This window comes from Oreochromis aureus, linkage group 4 (genome assembly GCF_013358895.1).
Source record: "Oreochromis aureus strain Israel breed Guangdong linkage group 4, ZZ_aureus, whole genome shotgun sequence".
NCBI lineage: Eukaryota > Metazoa > Chordata > Actinopteri > Cichliformes > Cichlidae > Oreochromis > Oreochromis aureus.
Genome location: NC_052945.1, coordinates 23,928,048 through 23,951,418, shown reverse-complemented (window position 1 = coordinate 23,951,418; position 23,371 = coordinate 23,928,048). Strand labels below are relative to the sequence as shown.

Genomic DNA, 23,371 nt, shown 5'->3' with positions numbered 1-23,371 from the left:
CGAGCAGATATTTGAAGTTTACACAGCACCATTCTTGCATGAAAATATCTTAAAAGTTTATTTTGTGACCCAGAAAGAGTAATATTTCAAACTCTGCCACTCTGTGTTCCTCCGCCACTGCCTCGTTTGAGTTTTGGACGAAATGGATTCTGGGATATTGCATTTCGTCATTTCGAGCTGATTGGAGACCAGAACAGCCAATCAGATTTTTTTTGCATCCAAGTCTGTGATTGGCTGGTTTTGTGGCACAAATATAACGGTGTAGAGAAAGAGTTGAGCGCGCATGGACAGAAATGTTGAGAGCGCGAGCAACACATTGCGAGCGAGCGAGCGCAAATGCAAAAACTGAGCGAGAGGGGCTGCTATTGTGTGTGTGTGTGTGTGTGGATAATAGCAAACACTGAAATACAGTTTTTGCACGCAGGAATGAATTTTGTTCACTCAAATTCAGCTTTCCTTCACTCAAAATAAATTTTTCCTCAAAATACAACACTTGCACCTGCAAACTTTTTTTTACGTGCGCTCAATTTTTTTTTAACGTGCGCTCAGAATAGTGGCTCAAAAATGACGCCATATTAAAGTAGTAAATGGCAGTGAAGACAGTGACGTCACCTTTTGGTTTCAGAAATCCATCGTCATCTTGGTTGCAAAAAAAAAACCAATTGGCTGTCAAACTGCACGCTCGCTGGCTAATGTCTTGTGATTGACAACAAGTTTTACACACAATCTGATACCCTCATGTCATTAGCCAAGAAGGTAGCAAAATCTATTAAAAATTATCACTAGCAAACCAACATGAGTAGCCTAGCTTATGTGTTAGCTTACTAGCCTAAGTTAGCTTGGTAACCTAAGCTAACAGGTAACAGAACTTAACAATTATTTATTATATTATATAAATTTGTAAAAATTTGAACTGCTTAACATTTGTTCAAGAAGAGATATTTATTAAACAAAGGCAATGTTTTCTTTTTCCGCCATATTCCATAAACTAAGACATTGCAACAACACGAGTGGTCAGTTTCAGTGTTGATCCTGGACAAACACTATTATATCGGATGCACTGCCGATGGTCGGGGTCTGAAAAGGAAAGCCAATGGTGAAGTGCGTCAAACCTGAATACTCTTTAATGGCTTCACTAACCAATGGCTGAAAAACTCACACCCACGCTCTTGTTTTATAATGCAAATTGGACATCTCTGATTTGTTGGTTAGGAGGATAGAGTAACGTCTAACCATACCATTAGGCTTCATTTATTTATTCCATTTATATGATTCATTTTAAGCCAATATTAGTGTGAAATGTCATTAAGCTGAAGATTTTCATTTATATTATGTCAGTGTGAGGAGATGAAATTAAACCCTGAGACAGGTGAGAGTAAAAAGTTACTATGTTCGGTATTATGTGACATTTTCTAGTTTGAGGTTACTCTATATGGATAAAATGCCCAGTCCAAATATTGTCTTTGGTGATTTAACAAACAACAAAACTAAAAACTAAAACTTCCAAAACTATGGCAAACAGCAAACACTGTTTTCTGTGTTTTAGCGTCTGCAAACAAATCTGCACATTTGCCCCCGCTTACCTGGAATATGGCTATCCAAGCATAGCCGATATTGTCAAAGTTGACAGCTCCCTTGTGAGGGTTGAGCTCCCCTGGCTGGCAGATGTTGTAGTACTGATTCCAGTTAACACAGAAGTTACCGCTGGCCGCGCCCTCCCTAATCACAACTGAAGCCGGCAATGTGCAGTCGAGCCCGTCTTTAGAGGAGGGTGGCACATCTTTGCAACGCCGCATCCCGTTTTCGCGTGGAGCCGAGCAGATAAACGGGCTGTCTTCACCTTCCTCAGACATGTAGTAAGGATTTAAAGACATGTTGGACATTCTGGATTAAAATAAGAAAAAGAATAACACAAATATCACTGAGAGCACACGCATGTGGGCAAACATAAAACCCCACAAATTACAGTCAGTGTTCTCTTCTTCCAAAACATCTCAGTCAGAGGTTTCAACTCTAATCAGCAAATCATCTCAACAATATGATAATAGGATTGATGAACTCTCTGTCTTATAATTGCTTAGTGGCCTAAAAATCAAATCATGACTGCAGCCAATACGGCGTGTTATAAACCTCAACACAAATGACAGATGATTTTAATGAGGTTTCTTCTCAGTTATTTCTGGTTTGCTTCTCTTGTTTTGGGGGATCTATAGAGATAATATAGGAAGTTTGTATTTCCTGTAAATAATCTTAAAAAAAAGCTCCAGCTGCTCCAGTCAGAGACGAATAAGTAATAAAAAAAGATCGATGGCTGGGTGGCTCCTCTATGGCCTCTAAAATATTTGTCTATCTACTCCACCTATGTTTCTATGCTTCAATTAAAAAAACAACATGGCCCTTATTTTATGACAAGATTTTTTTTAAGCCAGCCATTTATTGGTATCCATGGTGACAGCTGTTTCCTATTCGTGGTAGAGAGTGCTGAGTGCATCCCACAGATTACCTATTTTATTTATACTCCTCCCTTTAAATTGGAGAGCTCTCCACAATAGTTACTGCGTGAAGTGATATTTATGCCCGACTAACACTGAAGGCTTTAGCAACCGTGCACTGCTTTATTTCCACACTATTCCCATAATTCCTTTTTTTCCCCATTGTGGTGTGTTTGCCTAATGCTGCCGAGCCAAAAATCATGTTCCTTATTTTCCATAGGCTTTAAAACAGCCAAAAGCTTCAGTGTCATGAGAAAGTGTTTGCCCCTTACCCATTTCTTACTTTTTTGCATATTTGTCACATCTGTATGCTTCAGATCACCTAAATAATTTCAAAATTAGACAAACATAACCCAAGTAAATAAAAAATGCAGTTTTTAAATGAGGAGCATTTGTTAAGGGAAAAAAAGTTATCCAAACCCACCTTTCCCTTTGGGAAAAAGTAAATTAACTTTATGGATACTCCCAGACCTGATAAATTAAGAAATGACTTAAACACAACCTGTCTGAAAAAGTGAATAAGGCTAAAAGACCTCAAAACACACCATGCTGAGAAAGTTACTGACATCCGTCAGTCTGGAAAGGGTTACAAAGCCATTTTAAAGGCTTTGGGACTCCACTAGCCATAAATGGAGAAAACCTGGAACAGTGATTCCAAGAGCACATCAGCAACTCATCCAAGAGGTCACAAAAGAATATTGAAAGAAAAATAAGACATCAGAAAGCGGGCAAACACTTCTTCACGGCACTGTATATGATAAGAAATGCCTGCAACACTCACTAAAATAGGGAATAAAGGGAAAAAATCAACTGAAATTGTGGAGACGCTTAGTGCAAGAGTTTCTGCGTGTTCATGTGTTATTTCAGAGGGCTGTGATTCATTTTGTCCTGGAAGTCAGATAGATTTGTTCTCTGAAAGGAATCACAGCATCTTTTATATTAAGTATTAAGCTGTGGTTTTCTATCGGTCTTTCTTATCTACTCAAAGCAACATTAACTCTGGGACAATTTGTGCCATTACATCAAAAGCGCAATTAGTTCATGCATCTTTTGGCGTTGTGAGGATGTGGCTACTGAAGCAACTTTTGTTATTTTTCTCTTGCGTAAAATCACTCCCCACGGCTAAAATGATGACTGAGCTCGATTTTGGCTGTTTGTGCGTGTGTACTTGATTTTGAGGGAGTAAGTTTGTCTACTGTTTTTGTATCTGATCTTGTTATATCACAAGACGAGAAAAGCTAAATGTGAAAAAATAGGTTTGTCTAGTATTCCCATAATGTATGCCGCATAGAAGGAAATGCAGCATTTTCCTCTCCCGTCTTTGGTAACAGAGTGAACACTGTGTTCTCTCTCGGCTGTGGGTCTGTCAGTGCTGACTCGTTTTCTGTCTCACATCGACAGAAGCTGTATCTTTTCTTAGTTTCAGGTCAGTACCTATGGTCTGCCATTTCCTACAGTCTGGACTGAGCAAGAAAACTTTTACACATATTCATGAATTTTATGGTGCAGCGATTTAAACATTTGCCTACCAAGCAAATGATTCCTGGTTCAGTCCCGGGAGGAGGTAGTGATCCATTGGATGTTACATCAGGAAGTCTATCCGGTGTAAAAATCTGCTTAATCAAATATGTAGAGCTACCAGCTGTCGCAATCCCGTGTGAATAAGGGAGCAGTCGAAAGTAGCTTTATCATTTCACTCCGCAAAGTTAAAAGTGTCTCCTGAATTAATTTCCTCTTGTGCTGATAAGTTCTTGGTCTTTTTGGAGATGATTTTCAATTATCCTAGGTGCTAATTTAAATTCTTTCTATTGAGGGACACAGCATGTTTCTAGAATACCTATATTTTTAGCCACATTATCTACAAAGATGGGGTATTTTTATTTCTTTGTCTCAGAGTACAGAAGCCAGCACATTGACCTGTTCTTATTGATACAGCATTGATCTACTTCTCTGCATTGTGCATACTCTAACAAGCTAGAAGTTCTATATTTTCACTACTGCTAATTGTCACTCCAGATGACAACATAAATTATGACAGGACTCAAAAGGGAGGAAGCTAAAATATCATATTTGTCAAGCAATTTGTAGCTTTACAGACTGAGATTGTACCTTTCACTCTAGAGCCTGATCGATTTATCAGTGGGCTGATATTAGTGGTCGATATTAGGTATTTGCTGATGTACCGGTAGCAACTTTTATAACGACTGACAAAAGACAATTAAAAAAGTGCAGAATAGAGAGGAGAAACACCCTTCAACCATGGTAGGACTGTTGGATTACATAGTTTGTCCACCAGAGGGCGCTCTACAACCTACCTGTTGGCAACATGTGCTTGTAGCGCCACAAATAAAACAAAATGGCCATAAACGAGTAAATAAATAACTACACATGACGAATGTACGGGAAATTGGTTTACATTCCATGTTCCTGAAAGAAAAATATATCACTCGATATATCGATATATTGAGTTTTACATCCCTAAACATTGGTATTGGTATGATCATTCAGGCTCTCATTCACTCATCCCTTTTTTTGTCTGTTTTCAAGGAAAATGATTTTGAATTGGATTCCAGTTTTGCCAAAATGTATCATTTAAAAAATCGAATCCAGCTTTGACATAAAAGAGATTCCTATCCTACACCACAAGCCGGAATTCCTTACGCATCTGGCAGGAAGCAGCGATTGCGCAGCAGTCCCTCCCACAACTGGACTCCCACAATGCCGAAGATGAAGAAGACGAAGAAGCAGAGGAGCAGAACATTTCCCAGCATCGGCAGAGTGTCTAACAGCAGCGTCACCAAGATCCTCATACCTACACAGTGGGATACAAACAACAAAGATGTGTGACTAATAGCACCCGACATTCATGACAGACATAATATAAAACCTATCCGAGCTAGCCTTTTACTTTTACCTTGACGAGCTCTATTAATCTTACGTTTTTGGATCCAACAACTTCATCCTCGCTCACGATATAATGACAACAAATGACAATACTGAAAGTGACAGACTGACATCGTTTCATCCTCTGGGATTTGAACTCACAGCTTCCTTGTGGCTACTATTATCTAACCACGTGCATTCAGCATCCATCTCCCATGTCAGATCTGCTTAGCGTCAGCAGCATCAGGGATTCAGTCCCTGAGGTCCTCACAATGTCCCCTGTCTCCTCCTCCATATATCACAGCTTTGTCACATTGATCACATGTGCAGTGGTATGATATTATTATTCTTTCTGTGGCACATAGTTACCAGTTTTTACCTTTGCAGTGATAATTAAATTTAAATCTTCATCCTGAGACCAAACTGTTTGTGCAGTGCAACAGCGTGAGAAAACTCTACCTGTAGCCATTATCATCATCAGTGGAAAACAGAAACAAATGTCTTGTTTGCCAGTTTTACAGTCGTCAGAATGGGCCTAAGAATAAAGATAATAGTATTCCTATTAAATCTGTGCCAGAAGCTAAAGAAACATTTTATTGCCAATGCAGTTATTATTGAAATGTGTAAAATGTGACTATCCTTGCTTTTACTCTTCTTATTATTAAATATACATAAAAAAAAAATCATATATGAATGAGTCACATTTAGATAAAAGCTGTCATTACATTGCTAATTGTAGTCATTCATCAACTAAGGTTATCCATCTTGTTGAGTCCCTGTTGCCTCATTTTAGTAATCGTCTATCTTTCATTTTAATGTCACTGGTAATAATTTCTCTGAGTGACAGGTTTAAAATGGCATTTGGTATGGCCACCTTTATTTTTAATAACAGTCTGAGGCAAACTTTCTTGTAATGTCTTCATGTAGTCTTCAGGAATAGTTCTCCGGGCTTCTTGAATGACATTCAAAGCTCTTCGATGGATGTTGGCTGCCTCGTGTTTACTGTTGTACCCCTCCCCTGACCTCCTTCGTACAAAACCAAAAAATTCAAATTTGCATTTACCCCTCGTGGGAGAAGAAACAAACCCCTTTGGGAATGTGTCAGGAAGGGCATCAGGCAAAAAAATGTGCTAAATCACATGTGTGGAGCCACCTCCTGTGGCAACCCCTCGTGAATTAGGGAGCAGCTGAAAGTAGCTACTCTATAAGACCTGCTGCCACTGATTTCCAGTCCAGTTCTTGTGTACTTTTGCATAACTCGACCTTCTCTCCCTGTTTCCCTTCCCTGAGAATGGCTTCATGACAGCAACCCTTCCACTGAGACCATTTCTGATGAGGACTCAGTGAACAGTAGATGGATCAGATAAAGGCCAGATGCATCCGTGTCCAGCTTTCAGGGCATACATTTCAGATACTGATCATTTGCTGTAAATAAGTTCTTTAAGCCTGCCACTTCTTCTTTTGTCCTCTACTTGTCAAACTTATTGCGAACTAACTGCACACCATGTTAAGTTATTCCAGCTCAGCTAATAGCTCTTTGGGAATCATCTTGTTGGTGCAAAAATATAATTTTATGCCTGCCAAGCTGTTTTACCTTTTGGGATTTTTCATAAATCCAATAAAAATAAAATGGCAACAAATTATTTGTTCTTGTAACAAAACGGCTACAATTTAAAATTGGTTGTGTGCTAAGTTTGCTAAGTTATGCTACGACGCATGACTGTTTCATGCCTTGAGTTAAGGGTCTTTTCTACTTTTATACAACTTTTACTTGAATTTTTCATAGGTCAGTGTTTAGTGGCTTAACAAACAAAAACGCATCCCTGTAAAAAAAAAGTTTGGGTAAAAGAAGTGGACTGAAAATGAGTGATAAAGGAGCCAATTTCAAAAGAAAGACTTAAACTGCCCTTCAGAAATTATGGGGGAAACTATTACTCAAGACCAAGGAAGTCTGGTTTCTTGGAATCCTTGAAATCAAAATATAAAAAATAAAAAAAATTGTATTTTTAAAAGCCAGAACTACTGTCACCCACAACAATTTTCGCTGTCAAGTTGTGATGACAAGAGACTGGCTTGAACCACCAGAGAAATCACCCAAGTTTCTAAAGATGCCCTTGGAGATTTTGCTATCTACACTGTCAGCTTGTGCTTTTCGTTCATGGGCATTCACTTACCTTTTTGTTTTTGCTCATAACAAGAAACTGACATAGTAAGAAACTGAGGAAGGCTAGTGCTTTTCTAAACCCAGTCATGCAGTCAAAACTAGACAGATGGCTGAAGAATTTGCGATCATTTCACGCAGGGTAAATGTAATTGTTTCATGCACCATAACAGGCTTGCGCTAACGCATTCACTTGACGGTAAAAGTATGTGACTGGGAGTGCACAAGACAGTTGGCAGAGATTTTGCAAAAGCCCCCTGCACGTATCAACCTTGAGAACATGAAATAATCAGAGTGCAGTGCTCACTGTTTCTAAGCTACAGCACAAAAGACACAGTTAACATTTGTAGTTCAATGAATATTTCCCATCCTCTTAGGCAGAAAGAAAAACAGAAACCTGACTCGCTCTTACAGACATTATATTTATGGTGAAGGAAAAAAGGAAAACAGAAGAGGCCGAGTGTCAAAAAGAAAAAAAAATGAAGGAAACAGACTCATGCTATTCATCATTCAAGGGTATTTTGTTGTGTGTACCTGTGAGCATATGAACATGGCCTTTCAGGTATGTTTGTGTCTTGGGGCAAGAAAACTCAAGATCACTGACCTTGAATCTATCTCTAAGCTAGCTGCGTCTTCATTGACATTCTCTCCCTCCGTCCTCTCTCTATCTGCCTCCATCTACCAACTTTAGGGAACAACTGAACACTTGTTGCAGTAATAATACGTTTTATTTCACCTTGTGCACAGCTTTAAGTTTTTCCCAGAGCTACTGTTAGCTTGGTGATAAGGTTAATGTGTTGACCCAGTGTGTAAGACCGTCTGTGGTCTTCCATGCTATGTGACAGTGTATGAGTTAGCAGCAGTGCACCCCCCAGTGTCACATGGTAACAACTCCCTCATGAATGTGAGGTCATCATCATTCAAATTCCCCAAAGAAAACTTAAACACACACTTATATCTTTTAGCCATCTGGTGTAATCTGGTGTAAAGTATATATGTGTGAAAGTGAAATACTTCAATTTTTATTTTTTTGTTTGTTTTCATTTGGATGGTTATGGCTTATAGCTCCTGAAAATCAGTAATCAAGTATCTCAAATTCTTCAAATATTTCCTAAAAGGATTTAAATGCAGAAATGTCTATAAAGTGACGTAGGTGTTACCACAAATGACTGCAATCAGCCTGTGGCACTGCTGAGGCGTTAATGAAGCCCAGGCTGCTTTGATAGCAGCCTTTGGCTCGCCTGTAGTTTTGGATCTCTGCTTCTTATCTTCCTCTTGACAAATCCCACAGATTCTCTGTGGGGTGCAGGTCAGGTGAGTTGGCTGACCAGTCAAAAACAGTAATAACCTGTCAGCAAACCATTTGGTAGTAGTTTTGGCGCTGTGGGCAGGTGCTATGTCCTGCTGGAAAAGGAAATCTGCATCTCCATAAAGCTTGTGACAGCACAAAGTGGTTTAAAATCTCCTGGTAGACAGCTGGGTTGAATATGGAACTGGGTAAATACAGTGGACCAACCACCACCATATGGTTGGGTGTGCTAAACTAAGCCAAGATATATGCAATTATTTCACTTTATGTGCAATAAATCTATAATATACATGAAAATTTATCTTTTTTAAATCCAATCAGAGAAAAGGACCCTTACATAAATACGTATATATTAGGGGTGCAACAATACTCGTATCGGTATTGAACCGTTCGATACAGTGCTTTCGGTTCGGTACGCATATGTATCGAACAATACAAAATTTTTAATTTATTTTATCAACTTTTCTTCTGACGATGCTGTCTGTGTTGAGCGCTCAGTGGATCTGCGTTCAACTACTCCGCCTAGGCTGCACTGTTGAGTGCAGATCCACTGAGCGCAGCGCAAGCTAGGAAGACAGAAGCTAAGCTCGTTGCAACATGGCAACTGCCTCAATGCTACCCGAAATTGAACCTCCCCCACCCTCATTCAGATCCGGCGTTTGGAACTATTTTGGTTTTCATGTGAAGCATGACCCTGATGGTAAGCGCGTCATGGACAAAAGTAAAACAGTATGTCGGATGTGCCACGCAATGCTCAATTACATTGGTGGGAACTAGTGCGTTAGCGCAGTTAGCTCGTTAACGTGTTGACGCCGTCCAGCCTCACGCACGGGGCGATCCGCGGTAACTTGTTAACCGAGATTTGCCGCATTATGGCGTTAGTGTCATTTTAACGAGATTAGCGCTGACAGCACTAGTGGGAACACAGCGAATATGACTGCACATTTACGCCGACATCATCCTAGTGCAAAGACAAGTGGAAGCAGACAAAAACAACAAGCATGCATGCTACAAACTTTCCCCGAGTCATTTAGACAGCCGTTAGCACATGATTCTCCTTATGGGGACCTGATATGTTTAATATGCTGCTGAGAATATACCCCAGAAGAAGGGTATAGTATAGCTTTTATTTTGAAAAGAGCCATTTCTCTGTAATAAACTCTCTTTTCCAAAGATGAGTGATTTCTCGATCTGATAGATTTATTTATTTATTTATTTTTTTGTTGTTTCAGCAACATTACATTTAAAAACTGTACTTTTGAGTTAAAATATATATTTATAATTTTAATAAATGACAAATTAAAAAGGCATGAACATTTTTTTGTATCGAAAAAATATCGAACCGTGACACCAAAGTATCGAACTGAACCGAACCGTGAATTTTGTGTATCGTTGCACCCCTAGTATATATAATTAAAGGTTACCGATACTGGCAGCCCGAGTCCGGAAAAACACCTTGGCTGCTTGCCTAATGTGTATGCTGGTTAATAACCTTGTAAGTTGTTATGACACCATTGTGTAGTGATCCCCTTTAGCTGTAGATTCATGGTTATTTCTGTCCCAGAGCTTTTAGGAAATTGACAAACTATGTGCAAGATCCCACTGGCTGGCACAAAGTGAGATGAAAACCAAAGTCTTGATCATCGGTCAATTTACCACGCAGTGCTGAGAATAAACACAGCAAAACACTGCTCTGTCTTCCTTAGTTCAAAGTGAGTAACACCAGGCAGATAGAAATATACAGCTTCACATTAATCATTGGGGAAATGCTGTAAAAACCCTGCATATATGGGAAAATATGAGCCAAACCATAAATAAGAAATTGGCCTACTTGGTACTCTGTTGATAGCCCGCAGTGGCCTGAGTACTCGGACGGTACGGATAGCTGACAGACTGGCATTGTGGCCATCCAGGGAATACTCCAACATCCTGAAGACATGGTCGCAGAGAGAGAGAGAGAGAGGTGGAGAAGGTTTTACTTCATAGACATTATAAAAGCGAAATGGTGACCACACACACACACACATTTATGTCTACACAAAACAGCAACAACAAGAAAATGAAATGAAACACTAACAATCTAATAAAGGTTGTAATTGAAGCGACCCACATAATTACTGTGCATTTGCCATTTAATTACATGAAGTCAGAAGCACTTTTTCCTCTGTATAGTCTGTGATACAGCATACAAACATAATGAGTGTGACAATGAGCAGACAGAAGGCAATAATGATGGTCCTAAACATGTTTACATTTTTTTTCTCTGCAATTATGTGGAGAATGTGCCTCATAACAGACTGGCTAACGAATAATAGAGAAACATTGCTTACTCCAACAAGTCTCCAACTGATAGACAAGCTGACAGAAACTTACATAGATATATATTTTATAGCGTGTGTTGAATATTATATTGCTTTATACAGACTAACTTCAATATTTATTTCTGCATCCCTATTTGTTCCTACCCTTCGTTTAATCGACATAAATCTTATGGATATGTAGGTGGAGCAAAACTAAAGTTTATTTAAATAGTTATTCGATGTAAAATAAGCACAAGGGAAGTGTGTGCCAAAGTCATGGGATCAGTCTCCATGTATTTCAAATTGGGCGTGGTGAACCACCGAATGAACTACAACTTGTATGTGTGAGGTGTAAAGAGCCCTATTTATATAATATAGGAGGAAGAAATAAAGTGCTTTTTCTTATTTCTTTTATCCTAAGCAGACTGTTAATATTTAAGCTGCTGGTGATAGAGATAATTGAGCAATTAGTGGAGATGAGCAAAAGGCGCAGTGGGATACCAACCCTGCCATGACAATGACAAAGTCAAGCTGATTCCACTTGTCATCAAAGTAACACTTGGAGCCAAAAATTCCCAGGGCCACCATCTTGATAACCATTTCCACCGCAAAGAAAGCGAAGATGCAGTCATCCAACACCTGGTCGCAAAGGATAAAGTGACAAGAACACAGACAAAAATAAGCTTTGACAACAATAAAACGAAGAGGAAGTGGAATCTTTGCAAAGTGAATGATTCTTTTTAAGTCTCCTTATCAAAACAGTCGCGTTCTGAACCCCCCAAAAAGTGGAAATGCTAGAGGAGGTTTTCCGACAAAGAGTGCTTTTATCAGTTAGTTAGTTTTATCCCAGCAGGGAACAACTCGGGCGTACTATGTTTATGGTTGTGTCTCAATTAATTAGACATTTATTACAGCAAAAAGAATGTCTCTCTTTGAATATAATGAGAACATCTCAGTGTGCCAGGAATCAGCATCGCGCTACAGTGAAAGCTTATAGAAATAAATGGGCGTGAAAAGAGGAAAATGACTAATTAAATTTTTTCATGAGTGTTTATATGCATGTGGTTGCATACGTGTAATTATTTAAAACACTGATTGAGGTAGCTTAGTTAAAATAAAAGTAAAAAATATGGTTCTTGTCTTTGTAGTGAATGGTGCTTCTGTTGAAAAAACTCTTGAACATGTCAGTAAGTTAATGAACAACCAATCAGCTGCTGACATTACTGCATACTGTGTAGCAGGCCCAGCTGACAGTGACTGAGTGCAGCACTTACCTGTAAGATGCGACACCACTCTGACTTGCAGCTAACGTCCTCACAGGGCCGATACATCCCCAGAGTCACACAGTTGAGCAGAATCACCAACATGGACACGTGCTCAAACCACGTGCAAGAGCAAGTTAAGGTCAAAACATATGTTGTGTGAATTCAAAAGCATGCAAAACACAGACTGTATATAGTCAAAGCAGCCTACTGTAAAGTGCCTAAAACCTGTATTATTGATAATGGCCACCACAGGGCAACATCTTTTTTTATGAAAGGTCCAATGGAATAGAAGCCTATGGGAAAATGACCATGCAGATCTTTTGATTTATGACACAATTGAACACTTTCTTGGTTACTTTATGACCTAAACCGTAGGAGCCAAGTCGGCAGTTTTTCCTTAACTCAGGGGGAAGCATACATCTATAGCGCTCTTGTCTATCCTTACATGCTCAAGAAGTAAGACAAACTTAAGAAAAAGAAAAAAAATGTGCAGCAGCTGTTGCAAAATTAACTATGTTCCATAGGCTAAAATGTTTGCAATTGCTAACGTTATATAAATGTAAGGTAGCCCAGCAGTCCCAACCCCCGGGCCATGGACTGGTACTGGTCCGTGAGTCGTTTGGTACCGGGCCGCAAAAGTTGAGGCTCGGGTGTGAAATTGATGGTTTTCATGGTTTTTATCATAATTTTTTTATCGCCTTTATCAGTAACTTGGTTTCCCTGGGTCTTTTCCCATGTGTTATGAATAAATCATCTTTTTTTTGGTACAGGTACTGGTTTTATTTTGTTGTATTTATCCGCGACACCTTAACGGCCGGTCTGTGAAAATACTGTCGGAGATGAACTGGTCCGTGGAGCAAAAAAGGGTAGGGGCCGCCGATGTAGCTAACATAATGTAAGTAATGTAAGGTTATTAGGCTACTCAGCAATCATCATCATGCAATTCTACACGTACTGGTACTAACAATAAAGGTTTGCTATTTGAAAACCTTTGTCCTACTTTCCCATTACAAAGATTGGTTGTTCATTTGGAAGGTATGTTGATCTTAGATGTCACCTCTGACCTGACTAAAAAAGCACTAATGAGTAATCTTTCCTTTTGCTGGATTTTGCTGGTCCTATCCTTTTATCCTTTTTTGGTGGTGAGTGAGATTATCTATTTAATACAAAGCAATAAATTTTGAGAGGTTTGATGACTGTGGATTTTTTTTCCTTGAATTTTTGTCTCTGTGGTGTAGCATAAATTATTAACACATAATGCCATATTGAACTACTATTCAAAAACAGACATAAATGGAGTTTCTGTCTTTGATGTGCTTTGAGTGCATCAACACAGATGGCAATTAAAACTGGATCTGCATTTCTGAAAGAAAAAAATACGTTAAATCTGAAGGCGTCTGTCAGATGCAAAATCGAATCATTTCTCTCATTCGGTTTTTGTTTGTATCCGATCACGCAAAAAGCATGTGGAAAATATATCAATTCACAACAAAGTCATAACCACAGTAAGAACAAACATCGGTGAGCACATCCGATGAGCACTAACAACATGTGGAAGTATGATTTTCTATCATAAATCAAACCAGGTTACAAAAACACAAGCAAAGTCATAAATGTATATACATCACAGTGCGGCTGTTCATTTCAGAAGATGTGTCATCATCTTAATGGGGGAAAAAAATTATACCCAATGGAGGAGATGTTAAGTGAGAAGAAGGGATATAGGGAGAAAGACCGGGATCGCAAAATACATTAAGGAGGGAAAATGACGTGAACGTGATTAGAAGGAAACCTAAATCAGAGGCTCTGATGCTGCTGTTTTTCTACTTTGGTTGGCTTTTACCCCAAACACACATCCCACACATTTTCTCAGGCACATTATACACTCAGTGATCTGGTGTGCGCACTGAACTGCAGTGCAAAAGTATTCCCAAGGTGGAGTACTGTTCTAATTAGAGAAGGAGTTAAAGCAGAAAACAAATGGTGACTATTGTCTTCCACATTACTCACGGACAGTCTTATGAAGCGCACGCAAACGTAGGGATACAAATATTATATGCTAATTACATTATGCTTGTTTTCCACACACAAATGCACAAACACAGATACACTTGGGACTTAACGCTGTGATCGGAGGCCAAGACAGAAGTTTGTATCAGCAAAAAAGTTTGACCTCAAATACTGTTTTCTGTCCTGAGGTTGTTTGAGATGCAACTGCAGCCTATTACCACGATAGGAAAATATCCTGGATTTAATTTGTGCTGGAACACAATTAGTTTTTTTTTCCTTCACATTCTCATATGCTAATTTTGTGAGTGTGTACATGTTTTAGTCAGAAGAATTGAATTGCAAACATAGATCCTAGGGTTGCTTCATAAAATTTCCTTTTCTTTTTCTATTTTCTTGGAACACAGGCACAGCAATGCAGGCAAATCGTTGCATACGCAATCATAGCCATATACCCAACACGTCGTTAGCATGAAAGTTTGCAAACAGGAGGCATGGCACCACAAACACATTCATACCAGACCTGAAATTACCTTCACCCATTTTAGAGAAGCTAACAAAGGTACACACACCACTTCACAAATGTGCCACCATTTCAATTTGATTGAGTTAAATTTCATTTATACGGCGTAATGCACTTTATATTGTAAGTCAAAGACCTTTTTCTTATATCTGCAAAAATGACAGCGCACCAATACAGAACTTACCAATACCAACATTTCGTGATTTAACGATCGAATAAATCTGCAGATAGTTTTTGTTTTAAGTCCCTACTAAGATAATATGTAAATCACGGCTTGATAACAAGACATGATTGCGTCACTGAACTGTACCCAACTCTGCTCAGATTAGCCGTTGTAGTTTGTGGTGCTCCAAACCCAGGAAGTTGCCGGATCCCCCCGGTGGTCAAACTATGCAACATCAACCCTCACAGAATACCTGAAGGGTGTTTCTCCTTGCTATTCTTTATTTTATAAACTCTCATTTATTGGCCATTATACCGTAACTTTGAAACATATATATTAGCAAATAGCTAACTTCTCACAAAAATGCACGTTTCTTTTTTCAGTATACTTGTAATTTTAAAAAAAAAGTCTTGTTTTCTACCTAAACAGCTTCATATTATGAATTTTACACATTTCAACAGGTGTGTACATCCGTTTAAAGTTATACTGGTCACATGTACACACACAGGCAAAAAAAGTCAACAGAAATGTGGTTATAATGGTGTATTTTTAATTTTTCACCAAGATAAAATCCATTTTTTCTCAAAAGCATCCTCCATATTCATTATTTTGTGTTTTTCTTCCACTGATTTACACATTTTCCTTGCAACATAGTGAGTAACTGCAGTCCATCAAAGAATAGGCATAGCAAAAATGTAATGTGTTTTAATTTACGTTACAATTCCTGCATCCTATCAGTTTAAGAGGAATTTCCTTTAGACAACTAAGCTGTAGATAAGCTGTAGAGGCAATTTCAATTATTTATGCCAATTACATATGACATTTTTGGACAAGGAGCTAAAATATCCTGTGAGCAAAAACATTACAATTAGCCATCTGTGGCACTGTTACGTGTATTCAATAGACTATGCTTTGCTTCCTCCAACACATCATCAAGATTATGCTGTTCCCACCAGGATTTCCTGAGCCTCGGATACCAATACTCACCTACGCTTAAACCTTACAAATGCGCAGTGAGCTCTGCCAAAATGCCCAGCATATTTATTCTCCCTAGTGACAGTGAGTACGCAATATGAGGAAAGCTAAAAGACACGAGTCTGCTTATATATGCAGATCAATTAAAGCATAAATGGTAAAATGTTGTTTGTATTTACTTAATACCAATGTTTTGCCTTTTCAGGGAGAGTGGAGCCAGTGTTTTTGCAGCAGGCATCTATTAAGTTAGTGTTCTGAAAATAGGACAACTATAAGGATATGCTCGCTGAACATATGAGTGTAGGATTGCGCAGGCACAAATGTAGCTTAGCTGAACTGGCACATAATAGGTTACAGCTGTCTCTAGAACCTCTAACCTAAACAACCTGAGCGAGTTACTCATGTTCTGTCACCAGAAACCACAAGACAACAAAATAAATTGGATTAAATGAAAATATTTGCTGTTGTCCTTGTGAAACCAGGTGGAGTTTTATAAAATCACAGGGATAATGTTGGTAAAAGTTAGAACTCAGAGGTGCTCATAGGTGTGCTTGAGGGTTAGCACTAGGTTATGTGGTTAAAGACTTATCCAGTTTATTCTGGCTGGATAGGTAATAAACTATTTCTAATGTAGATGGCAACAAATTTGCTACTTTTGCCAATTTATCACAGTCAATTGCCATATTATCACAAATAAATTGGATGTCATTGCGAACTTGACCCCATTAAATTGCAAAGTGGAAGCAGACTGACTGTCTTAATGGCATTTTATATTGCCATTATGATGCACCGAAGTTGCTTTGAAGACATCAACTGAATGCTAGTGGCAGCAGACCTGGTCCCTGTCTTCGAAGCCGTTTTAAACACCAACTATATTATTGGCCATATGTGGAGTAACTTGGGTCGTCCCCCAGTCTCCAAACACCGTTTTCCCTAGTGTGACTATAGCATCCATGCAGGAGTGCAGGTAGTGCAAGGATTAAAAATTAAGAAATATTTTAATGCATTTAATAGCTGCACCAGCATTTTGTTTTCAAATGATTTGTTTACATTTATAAGAAGCATCACACATAGAAAACATAGAGAAACTGCACTGCTTTATTTCTAGAAAACATGGTTTCTGCCAGTGCATTGAGCTCTCGTTCCCATGGTATGCAACAGTTAGATATTCAAGCTAACGGAAACATTACAACTGTGGGAGTCTGAAAGAATGCAAACCCTGCAGCGGCTTATTCTCTGAAGATTTTTTTAAAAAATGAGAGGGAGTGCAAGTATCTAAAAAAGAGGGGAATACTCACAGGCGGTGGCGTTATAGCTTTGTGTTGTGCACCCGATCTACAAATGTACTGGATTCTTATTTAGCAATTACATCAGTGTAAAACAGTGTTAAACAAGTGGCTCCCTCGGGGGAGTAGTAATAAAAAAAATGTTAATAGCATGCTGTTGCAGGTATAGCTACAAACTAAAAAAAACATCTTCAATCACACTGGAAAATGCCTTGGGTCAGTCTGTTGCAATGCACAGTTTAAACACACACAGTAAGTCGAGCAGTGTAAGGTCGATCCTTCCTTGACAGATGAAAGATTCAGTAATCTGCAGCTGAATTAAAAGGAAAGATTTGAATATTCAGAAAAGTTCTCTCTCTCTTCTTCTTCTTCTTTCTCGCTCTCTCTCTCGTGCCCCTCTGTGCCTCCTTGTGCTCTGCTTTCTCTAATTCCTCTTTAATCTCCACAGTCAACACCTCCAGAGTCCCCTTCTGTCTTCACCCCCCACCCCATCCACCACAAACACACACGCGCACACATATGCGGGCACAGACACACACAAGCACTAATGTGCAAGTCTTCAAAGCTAAGCCGGGCTCTTGCCGCAAAGTAGGGATAGACAGTGAACTGCAGTAAACAGAAAACAGCAAACTTACCGGTGGTTTTCAAATTTTGTTTGACTTTGTCTTTGAAGGCACACACACGCACAAACACATGATACACACACATGCACACACATAGAGAAGCAGACACTTTATTAAATGTAAAAGCTGTATGGTGCAACGAGCAAGGTTAAATTCTGTGTTCAGTAGTTACAATCCAGGCCAAGCACACAGCGCTCTTGGTCTCACTTGTTAAGGTCAATTCACGCTGAGGCACTTTGGGCAAATCACATTAGGGCTATGCTGTGTCACACTGTATATGGAGGACTGGGTATATTCATAAGTCTGCGACTGAGAACTAGTTTATTGTAGAATGGCACCTGTTTGTATTACCTATAACAAGGAAAAATGACCCACACTCACCCACTTTGGGTGAAGGTCGATATTATAATACTTTATTCCACACATCTTCCTCATACTGGGTTGGACCTCCTTTTTCTTTCTTCATGGCACAGATTCAACAAGCTGCTGGAAACTTCCACAGAGTCTGGCCCATATTGACATGATAGTTCACACAATTGCTGCAGCTTTCCATGATTGCCATATTACAAAGGTGCTGTATTGGATTGAGATCTGGTGACTGTGGAGGCCTTTGAGTACAATGAACCAGTTCAAGATGATTTGAGCTGGGTGATGTGGTGTATTATTGAAGCAGCCAACAGATGATGGCTACACTGTGGTCATACAGGGATAGACATGGCCAGCAACAACACTGAGGGAAGCTGTGGTGTTTAAATAATGCCAAAATATGCCATTTTGCCAACACTACCAGTAACAGCCTGAACATTTGACACAAGGCTGGATGGATCAATGCTTTTATGGTTTGTTTGTTTTTTGCCAAATTGTGACACTGCCACCTGAATGTTGATTGAGCCTCATCAGACCAGGCCACATTTTTCCAATCTTGGTTATTTGAGTTACTGTTGCCTTCCTATCAGCTCAAAGCAGTCTGACCTCTGACACCAACAAGGCATTTTCACCCAGAGAACTACTGCTTACTGGTTTTCTTTTTCTCTCTTTCTGAACATTCACTGTAAACCCTAGAGATGGTTGCGTGGGAAAATCCCAGTCGATCAGCAGTTTCTGAAAAACTCAGCACCCCATCTGCCACCAGACACCATGCCACGTTCAAAGTCACTTAAATCACTTCTCTTCCCCCTTCTGCTTAATTTGAACGTCATTCTTTACGAGCATAAATGCATTGAGTCGTTCCCATGTGTTTGGCTGATTAGATATTTGCATTAATGAACAGTTGAACGAAGTGTGACAGTGTTTATTAACTGTTTGGCTAATTGTCCGTTAAAGCATGGTTAAACACAAGATTAACCTCAAAACTGCTTTCTCTCATAAAAAGGTGCAGAACCTTAGAAGAAACATCGTAGAGATCCAAAAATCAAGAAAAGCAACCAAAGCATCTCTAATAACAATGGTGTTAAGAAAATCCACAATAATTAGACAAACCTTGTACCAAATGTGCTAAATTCAGGACTCTTTTAGCTACTATGTTTAAGAATGCACAATGTTCAGTCATGAAACAAGTAAAACCCAGGTGTAACAGCAAAACACCTGAAAAAATCTCAACAACTTTTTAAAATAAAGATTCTCTTGTCCACCATTAGAAAAGCAATGAATAAGATTGGTGCTAATTAATAAGGCTTTACAGGAAAAATCAATAATAAAAGTTTTGCTCATGTCACTGAAAATTTAGCCCACAACAGTGCAGGAGTATTAACCTCGACCCACTGCTGGAAATATATATCAAAAAACTTTTATTGCTTTCTTCCTTTTTCCCGATCGTTGACTCTCACCAGTTCTCCCCCCACCTCAGCTGCCGCATTTATGTCTCTACTCTCTATTATTCACCCTCAAGCATAACCACATTATTTGGTTGGCACGATATAATGGATTGTAGTCCTACTTGAGCCATTAAAGCTCTTCTTAAATGGCAAGACAGAATTCATATACTATATTCTTAAAAGCCAAAATGAATGTCAAACTAAAGCTTTAGACAAATAAGAACTTAAATATTAGAGATGGGAAACACCAGACACCCCACGATATGATAGTAACACAATACTTCACACACAATATGATATTATTGCGATTTTTAACAGTTTCCGATATACTGACTGATTCAGTAACTGCAAATTATTATCTGTTATCTTTTTTATTCAATATGATAAATGTATCGCACTTCAGTTAATTTTTGTTACAAAATGATACAAACACTGTTTCTTATGCCATAAATGTTGCCACAAGACAGAGTCAGTCTGCAGCCAGTCTGCTATCAGTCTGCAATTGAATGGGGTGAAGCTGGCACTTATGTGCAATCTGTTATCTGTCATTATCTGTTGTTATCTCAGCTTTTTGGTGCATGAGATGAGCCCTCTTGTTCGTAGTATTCCCAAAGTATTTTAACAAAATATCTATATTTCGTGTATTAATGCAATATAGCCACACAAAATAACGCTATATATGCTCTACCGATTTTATCCTCACACCTAGAAAATATATATGGCAAAACATTCACGACCTGTATGGTTCACTGTTCATCTTTAAGCATCTGCTCTACAAATATGCAACAATTAAACCCATCCGAGGTAAACAAGACAGATATCACAATGCAGTACTACACGTTTGTAGGAGCCTGTTACATTTGCACCACATTCTGTCACAGCAAAGTCTCACACCTACAGCGACTGTGAAAACACTTACACACATTCACAAAGTTCACATTCACACACATAACAGTGCATAGTATTTGTATACACATTTACACTCACGCTTGGTTCATGATTTGCATGTTGCATTATTTTCTGTGCTTGTTTCTTTATTTTTTGCGGTGGACTTAAAAGTGTGCACAGTACAGCATTACATGTTCAACAGAGCCTTGACACACACACACACACATTTAGACACAAGCTGCTGCTGTTACAAGAGAACAACAGTACCCTTACGCTCCATGTAGGCATACATGGATACACAGAAGCTTGAATACACAAGAGAGATCACACACACACACACACACACACACACACATATCAAGGACACTCCAGTTGAGCTGTCAGGCTGAAGCCAGTGAATACAAGAGGAAGCCATAGAGAGCACAGAGGGGAGGAGGGAGGCTGCAGTTCAGTAAAGAAGCACTGAAGCAGTACAGACATAGAGATGCCCAGTTGTCTCCCATCTCAGCAGCAATTCATCTGCATAAAGATTAAGACCATATTTGGCATGCTTTTGTCTTCTTTTTCCCTGTTATGGCTTCCTTTATTTCATCTCCCCTACCCTCTTTCTCGCCTCCATCCTCCCTCGGCTCTCTGTTTGTCCATATGAGTTAAAGAGGGCCATAGCTCTCGGCTCACAAGCAGAACTTATCCCTCGGTGCTCCACGGCTTAGTGCTCTTTGTTCTACGATAAGCTACAAATTTAGGCTGTCCCCTCTGGTTACAGCTCCTAAACTTCCCTTTCCTACACAGTGAGGCAACGCTTTCTTTGTCCGACCACACATTCACACAAGAACATAAGTTTGATTTGAACAATGAGCAGTCAAATAAAATGCTACGGCATGGAATGACATTAGCTGGCATTACTTTGCAGGGTTTGTTTTTTTCCATTTGTGCAGCAGTAAGCCAGGAGGGCAAAGGAAATCTAAAATATTTTAAAATATTTCTGTGCAGACGCCATTGGTCACAGTTGGTGGGCACAGTTTAAAGAGCCTCACGGTTCCCCCTCTTAAACTCCATGACTGTTACTTTCTCGTGTCAAGTGAAATTTCTCAGTCAAATGGATAAACTTCAACTTCTCTGCTTTGCTTTGTTTGCCTCATTCCACTAAATTGGGAACTTAATGAAATGTAATTAGTGTAAATGTGAAAGGGTCAGATCAGTGACCAGTCACAGCACTTAGCTCCATCATGAAGACAGATGGCTTACAAAGGCAAATCTATGCATCCATACGCACAGAGCGAGACGGAGGAAAACACAGCCGGGTCTGCAACACTGAAGTGAGTCTTAAAGTGCTTTGAGGGCTAATGGAGCGCAACTCTGTAGAAAAAATGGAAGAGAAAGCAGTGAAAAGAGGAAAAATTCCAGGGGGATTTGCCTTGTATTCTAGAAATTGCATTCAAGTCTTTATCAAAGTCCTTTTAGAAAGCCAGTCTCACCACTTGGCCCCCATTTTGGTAACGCTTTAGGGCAGTTATATGAAACCATGGCTTTAATTTCAAAAGTGATTTATAAAATCTCCAGTCAAACCACTTAAAAAATGTTACTTGGCCCCAAAATCAGGCTTAAAAAGCGCTTCTCCTCTGTAAGTTACACTTCAACTATACTTCTGCAACCCAGAGTGCAGAAAAAATGGCTGTCCCAACACTGTGAAACTGCTATGAACTTCCACCTCATGTGAAAGATTTCTCTCTCTTTATGCAAAATTTACTACTAGTGACAAAAAGTTTAATATCTGCACCTTTTTTTATCACTTACAAAAACACCATCTATCTCTACACCTTCTAAACACAGTGTGTTTTTGGTCCTGGATTCCTCCCATCACTCCCAACCAGTCTCAGAAGATGGCCACGCTGGTTCTGCCAGGTTTCTTCCTGTTAAAAGGGCGTTTTTCCTTTCCAGTGTCACCAAATGCATGCTTAGAGGGAGTCATCTGATTGCTGGACTACTTTTTAAAAGTTGTTCTTTTTCTTCTTCTTTTTTAAGGGGGTCAAAAACATAAAAAGGATAAAAGCTGATGAAATCTTTCTTCATTTTCTCTCCATGTAAACGGTAATCTTTGCCCTCTTCTCATTAGTCAGTGCTACTGGGTCTGCCTTCTATAAACTCTGTCCTCGCCCTCTTTCTCTTTTATGCCTTATGCATTTAATTTCTCTAATGTACATAGTTTATTTAATTTTCTGACATGACATAAATTCATGCTGATGTTACAGAAAATGTAATATCGCAGGAGTGCAGTAGTATTAACCCCACTCCCCTGCTGAAAACAAGGTTAACCCTCCCCCCTTTTTCTCTTCTTCTACCCCCCTGCCCAAGACCTTACTGTATCTCTATTCCTCTCTCCTCCTTTCCTCAACTTTAACCTTCACTCCTTCTCTCTTTCCTTTCTCCAGCTGCCACCATTATCTCACTACGTTATCCACCCTCTATCTGTCCTCTTAACCTTTCACCTCTCTCTTGCTGATCCGAGTGTCCTCCTCCGTTTCCTCACATTTCCTTCCAGCTTCTTTCGATATCTATTCTCCTGCACACCCTCATCCTCATTCTTCATGCTCTGGTCCATCCCTCTTTCATTACAGAAAAGCAAACTCAATTCCATCAGATGTAATAGGCTAATCACACTATTGGCTCAGGTCGATCAGC

General features: G+C 39.3%; 1 protein-coding gene across 1 annotated transcript in view; it reads right to left on the bottom strand.

Annotated features, from left to right (window-relative positions):
* cacna1ha (calcium channel, voltage-dependent, T type, alpha 1H subunit a) overlaps nt 1-23,371 on the bottom strand; it is a 128,781-nt gene that overhangs the window by 53,807 nt on the left and 51,603 nt on the right. The window contains exons 3-7 of the mRNA XM_039611146.1: nt 12,420-12,531; nt 11,651-11,784; nt 10,677-10,774; nt 5,154-5,304; nt 1,584-1,884 (exon numbers count right to left, since the gene is read on the bottom strand). Of these exons, the coding sequence (XP_039467080.1) occupies nt 1,584-1,884; nt 5,154-5,304; nt 10,677-10,774; nt 11,651-11,784; nt 12,420-12,531 (796 nt within the window). The remainder of the gene's footprint in view (nt 1-1,583; nt 1,885-5,153; nt 5,305-10,676; nt 10,775-11,650; nt 11,785-12,419; nt 12,532-23,371) is intronic.